This window comes from Phacochoerus africanus, chromosome 14, assembly GCF_016906955.1.
Source record: "Phacochoerus africanus isolate WHEZ1 chromosome 14, ROS_Pafr_v1, whole genome shotgun sequence".
Classification (NCBI taxonomy): Eukaryota; Metazoa; Chordata; class Mammalia; order Artiodactyla; family Suidae; genus Phacochoerus; species Phacochoerus africanus.
This window is the reverse complement of record NC_062557.1, coordinates 12053630-12059629: the sequence shown is the minus strand read 5'-3', so window position 1 is coordinate 12059629 and position 6000 is coordinate 12053630. Positions and strand designations below refer to the sequence as shown.

Genomic DNA, 6000 nt, shown 5'->3' with positions numbered 1-6000 from the left:
ACATTTTTCAGTTGTGAAGCGTCTGTGTTTCCCTGCAGGGTCAGTGAGTCCAGGTTCTGGCCATGCACCTGCCAACTCTCATCTTCAGATGTGAGCAGAGAGATGGCTCAGTGACCCCAGTATTTAGGGACAAAATAAAGTCAATTGTCCAAGGCAAAAGCAAGTAAGGGGCCCTTATTCACTACCGGAGTTCTGATGTAGTTGAGGATTACAAGATAAGAAGCATATTTAAGGGCTCAACAAACCACTTAACATTTTTCGTTCCTACAAGGACTTTCCATGGAACTTTTTTTTTTTTTTTTTTGGCCACGCCCATGCATGCAGACGTTCCTGGGTCAGGTATCAAACCCAGGCCCTTTCAGTGACAATGTCAGGTCCTCCACCGGACTTTTAAGAAATGTTTTATTCACCACCCTTAATCTCAACCCAGTATCTAATCCAAATCTGATCCCAGTGGGACCCTTTGGGGCAAGGCTTCGGGGCTTTGGGCAGAAACCAGTGACAGGGGGCACGTGCCCTGTGGCACAGGGTGTAACCCACAACCTCTAGTCCAGGGTTTCTCAATTGTGACACTGAGATTTTAGACCAGATACTCTTCTGTTGTGCCTGCTAGGATGTTTAGCTGCATCCCTGCCCTCTACCCATTCGATGCCATAGCTCTTCCCGCCCCAGTTTTGGCACCCAAAAAATGTCTCCCAGCTCCCACCCTTGATCCTTCACAGGTGTTTCCCCCAAAAATTCCTTTGAGCACCTCCTCCCGTCTTGACCTCTGCTTCTTGGTGGATCTGCAGGATGTCTTTCCCCAACCCCCTCTTTCTGTGTGATGCCCTCCACCCCCGGGCTTCCCCTCGGGGGCGTCTGCTGATGAAAGCATCACACGCAAACCAATTTAGACAGGGAGGGAGTTTCTTGGAAGGGATTCCGTTCCCTTTGTCCAGAAAACCAAAGAAGATAGGCGTTTATCTCCTAAGCCATAGCTCGATGGCTCGTCAATAGCGAGAGGAACCAGGCACACGACCATTCCAGCCCCCAAACACTTTTATAAGTTAACCTTTTATCAGCGTTTAAGGCAGCAATAGAGGCCTCTGGTCCACATGCCTGTCTTCTGACCAAGGGAGGAAAAGTCAGGGGAAGGGGAAGGCGTTGGCCGCCGGGAGCCCGGCCAGCATGCTCTTCTTCAGACTCCATCCCATCTTGTTTCTCCAATCCCCACACATGATTTAATGCACTTTGGTTCCAGAGCAATCGTGTCCCGTGGCCCCATCCAGCCGAGTCTGTGGGCGCGTCTTCCTGGTCCGAGACCCCGCGCTCAGCCAGCTTTCCCCGTGGCCAGGCTCTCCCAGGGGCAGATGACCTCCTTCTCTATGGCCTGGCCATCCTGATCTGCTGTCCCAGTGTCCTCCGAGTCCATCAGGCAGGTCCCGCTTCCCGTCGGCACATCCATCTTGATCTGGAAAAAGCTTCAGGCACAAGAGGAAAGCAACTGTGTGGGGACAGGGGGGCCACCAAATCCCCAACCCACTCCGATACCCCTACAGAAGCGTGGACACAGGTGCATTTGCCAAAAGCTGTGTGTGCAGGGATTGCCCAGCAGGTCCCTTTCACTGGGGATGAGGGGAAATGCACGTTTTCCCGCTGAAATTCGGATAACTCAGAAAATGCTTTATTTTCATTTTCAAGGGACCTGAGTTTTTACGGTTTTGATGAATGCAGAATAAATACTGCACCTATAAGGACTTAATCCTCAGCCCCTTTAAACTGGCTTCCATGAAGCGGTGGCCACTGAGAAAAGAGCTTTCGGATAGGCCCAAGTCTGCATGTGTACATGGCTGTGGCCACAAAGCTAGAACGTTCCCTCAGCAGGGCCAGTTGGGAAGAATCAACAGACGTGTCCGAGCTGCATCCCGACCCTCCCCCACCTCCTCCACCAGCAGACCCAGGCAGGAGAGGAGCAGTAATGTCAACTCCCGGCTGTCCCCCAGCACACTGCTCAGTAGAGGTGGATACTGGGGTATCCATGGCAACCTAAGACCTCAGCAGGGCTCCTCTCTCCACAACCAGGCATGGCCAGACACAGCAGCGTGTCAGTTGGTCCAGGGATGTCTCCCAAGGTCTCCCCCAAAGCAAATAAAGGTGGGGGTTGATTCTTTGTTTTGCATTGTCTAGAACGTTCCTTTCTGCCACTGGTCCAGGAGTGATCAGGCGCCCCTCAGAGCTCCTGTTCTGTACCCAGAGAGCTGCCTCGGGGCATGGGGCCAGTCCTGCAGCACCACTCGCGGTGGAATTTAGAAGGGCCGCCCCTGGACAGAGACTGGGCACTTCAGCATCCCTGCCAGCCCCTCTGAGGGACCTCGCTGGGGTGGGAGGAGCGGGCACCAAAGGCGGGGAAGGGGGCGTGGAGCCCCAGAACCACGCCCTGGACACCCACCACCTGGGTTCCCACTGCTGCCACTGACCTTTCCTGCCCTTTAAAAAATGCCGCAGATTCATAAGACTAAAGGTTCTTGGGGTGCGGCAGGGTGGGCAGAAGTGCAGGCAGAGGGAGAAGGATGGATTAGAAAGACACTCTTCTCGCCTTGGGAAGACAGGGGAGGGTGGCTCTGAGCTTCTAGAAACTAGCCAGCGGGCCAGGGGCATTGAAGGGCTGCCTGTGGTGTCTGATCTCCCAGAATCTTCCTCATTACCCAGCCCCCAACCACCTCCCCCAGCACCCGGACCACAAAATCACAGTCCTCACCAGACACCCGTGTGTGCACGCACGCACACACGCACGCGCACACACACACACACAGTCCTCCCCAGACATCTGTGCACAAACACACAAACACACACACACAGTCCTTACCAGACATACATGCACAGACACACACACAGAGATACACAAACCGTCCTTACCAGACATCCCATGCACAGATACACACACAGTCCTCACCGTGTGTGTACACACAGACATCTGTGTGTGCATGCACATGCTCACACACACGCATGCACGCGTAGTCCTCACCAGACATCTATAAACAAACACACACAAAGACATACACACACACACACACACAGAAACATGCACAATCTACCCTGTTCTTACTTTGTCACCCTCCTGGATTTCAGTCGTGGCAGCTGCTGGCCCGTGTCCCCCAGAGGCTGCACCTTCCCGTGGGCCACAGGGGGGCACTTGGGTGAGAGCCTGGCAAAGACGGGGGAGGCTAAACAGCCCCGCCTCAGAAACCGGCCGAGGGACAGAGCCACGCGGGCCTTGGGAGGGGCTCCGGGCTGGGGCTGGTCCACGGAGGCCTCGCTGGTCTCAGCATCTGAGGGCCCACGGCAGGCACCGGCCCCGCTGGCCTCCCCCTTCTGCTCTGAGCCCGAGGAGCTCTCCAAGGCCACTCTGATGGGCGAGGGGCAGACGGCACTGCTGGGCCTCCGGATGAAGCGGCAGGGCGAGGGGAAGGGCCTGCGGGGGGAGCGGCAGTGCGGGGAGAAGGGGCTGGAAGGAGAGGGGGGCACGCAGGTCCCGGTGTAGACGGCCAGGTGGGGGCTGGGGGCCATGAGCTGGCCCAGCTGCGGAGAAGGAGAGAGAGAGCTCAGAGTGAGTGGCACGGCCGGTCGACGGCCCGTGGGCTGCTCTCCGCAGACTTAGCCCCTCCAGGGCCTGGAGCTCAGGCTCCGTCTAGCTGCCTCCTGGGGACTCAGAGACCTCCTGCCAAGGGGCCTGCCTGTCCCCAAGCCCTAGCCATGTCCCCAGAGCCAGACAGTTGTATCCCAGGGCACAGACTGAATTTCTTCCAGGCCTGAGATGCTGGGGTGCAGCCAGGTGCCCCCAGTCATCCATCAGCTCCAGCCACAGTGAGCCACGCTTAGCATCCACCACATGCTGGCAAGCCCTCCCCCCCAGGGTACCACCTAAGGGCCAGAGGCATTGAAAACTCTTTTTTTTTTAACTCTTTTTTTTTTTTTTTCCCTATCGTATTTTGGTTGGGCCCATAGTATGTGGAAGTTCCTAGGCCAGGGATGGAACTCGTGCCACGTCAATGACCACCCCGACCTGAATCCTTAACCACTAAGCCACCAGGGAACTCCCATTTAAAACTCTTTTGAGTAGTTCCTGTTGTGGCTCAAGAGTAAAGAAGCTGACTAGGATTCATGGGGACGAGGGTTGGATTCCTGGCCTCGCTCAGTGGGTTAAGGATCCGGTGTTGCCATGAGTTGTGGTGTAGGTCGCAGACATGGCTTGGATCCCGTGTTACTGTGGCTGTGGAGTAGGCCAGCAGCTATAGCTTTTATTCAACCCCGAACCTGGAAACCTCCAAATGCAGTGGGTGCGGCCCTAAAAAGACAGATAGACAGAAAGAAAGAAAGAAACCTCTTTTGACAGAGCAGTGGAGGTGGCAGAAGGAACCCTCGATGTGTTGATGCCGATTCTCCCAGGCCCAAGTCCACCCGCCTTGTCCTGACCCCAACCCATGTCCACACTGGCCACTTTCCCAGGCCTCCCGCAGGCACAGCCAAGGAGAAGGAACCAGGAATACAGGGGGAAGAGGTTACTCAGTGCACCGAGGGGAGGAATATCCACTTTCTGGGTCCACAGTGGCCCCAGTGTCCTGGAGCAGCGGGGCACGAGCGTGGGATCAGGCACGTTTCCAGCTGAAGGAGCCCGAGAGAGCTTTGCTAAAATCAGAATTTTCAGGGAGGCTCTGTGCTCTCACCTCTCTTCCACCCGGTTCACTATCCCCTCCAGGAGGCCTGTCGAGGCCACATGCCATGTCAAAGGCCCGTGTGAACGGAGCTGGAAGATGAGCTGATCCTGGCGGGGAGGGGACCCTCCAGGATGGTCGGACCAAGACTGCCTCCAGTAGAGACTTGGAAATGACCTCAGGGAAGAGCAAACCCTCTTTGAAATGGCCACAGCCACACGGCGGCCCGATTAGAGGGAGCTGCCTGCCCGCGGGGCCCGGACACTGCCCTGGGGCCAAAGGAGGGCAGCTCCGGGCGCTGTGCTGCAGGCTGCTGGCTTCTGAGGAGTGTGGCCTGGTCCCCAGGCCACCTGAGTGAGCCAGTTCCCACCTGAAGAGGGAAGGGCGAGCACGTCGGAGAAAAGCCTTTGGTGGAAGAGAAAATCCAGGAGGCCACAGAGGGCTTTGCCTTTAGGGCAGGAAGCTCTCCATTCTCCCCCACCTGCCCCCTGCTGTTCAAGCAAGACTCTGAAACAGCAGCTCAGAGCTGCTGATGCTCTTCCACTGCTCAGAGAGGCCAACAAACCAGAGCCAAGGCCCAGACCTGGGGGCGCTGGCTTATTATAATCGTTATCACGGAGTTCCCGTTGTGGTTAAGAATCCAACTAGTGTCCATGAGGATGTGAGTTCAATCCCTGGCCTCGCTCAGTGGACTAAGGATCTGGTATTGCCATGAGCTGCAGTGTAGGTCACAGATGTGGCTCAGATCTAGCATTGCTGTGGCTGTGACGTAGGCTGGCCACTGCAGCTCTGATTCGACCCTAGCCTGGGAATTTCCATATGCCATGGATGCGGCCCTAAAAATTAAAAAAAAAAAAGTCGTTATTATTGCTGTTAATGTGCAGTGAGAATCTGGCAAACGTGAGCCTCTGGGCTGAGCCCTTTCTGTGGATCATGGCATTTACCCCCCAGAGCCACCCAGGGAGGCAGCTGGGTATGATGACACCCGCTTTATAGATGGGAAAATGGACGCTTTGAGAAACCAGTCCCCCGGACCACGGGGAATGGTGAGCAGGCTTTGAAACTAGGCTCGCTGGCAGCACAGTATGCATGGGTGAGGCCTGCTGGATGTCTCTGTGTGGCCGGCAGATCAGAATCACCCAGGGCGCCCATTATAAACACAGATCCCAGCCCCAGCCCAGCCTCACGGAAGGAGCATCTCAGGGGTGTGACTCAGGGAAGCCTCTTCTCACAAACACAGAGATCACTGCCTTGTATGTAGGTGAGCTCTGCCCTGTGCTTCTAACACCTGCTATAGGGACACAGGTCC

At 56.0% G+C, this 6000-nt stretch overlaps 1 protein-coding gene across 2 annotated transcripts in view; it reads right to left on the bottom strand.

The window, feature by feature from the left end:
- Positions 1-1020: 1020 nt before the first annotated feature.
- RGS9 (regulator of G protein signaling 9) overlaps positions 1021-6000 on the bottom strand; it is a 72614-nt gene continuing 67634 nt past the window's right edge. For both annotated transcript variants that reach the window (XM_047758188.1, XM_047758189.1), the window contains exons 18-19: positions 3086-3558; positions 1021-1460 (exon numbers count right to left, since the gene is read on the bottom strand). In XM_047758188.1, coding sequence (XP_047614144.1) covers positions 1310-1460; positions 3086-3558 — 624 coding nt within the window. In that variant the 3' untranslated portion in view covers positions 1021-1309. The remainder of the gene's footprint in view (positions 1461-3085; positions 3559-6000) is intronic.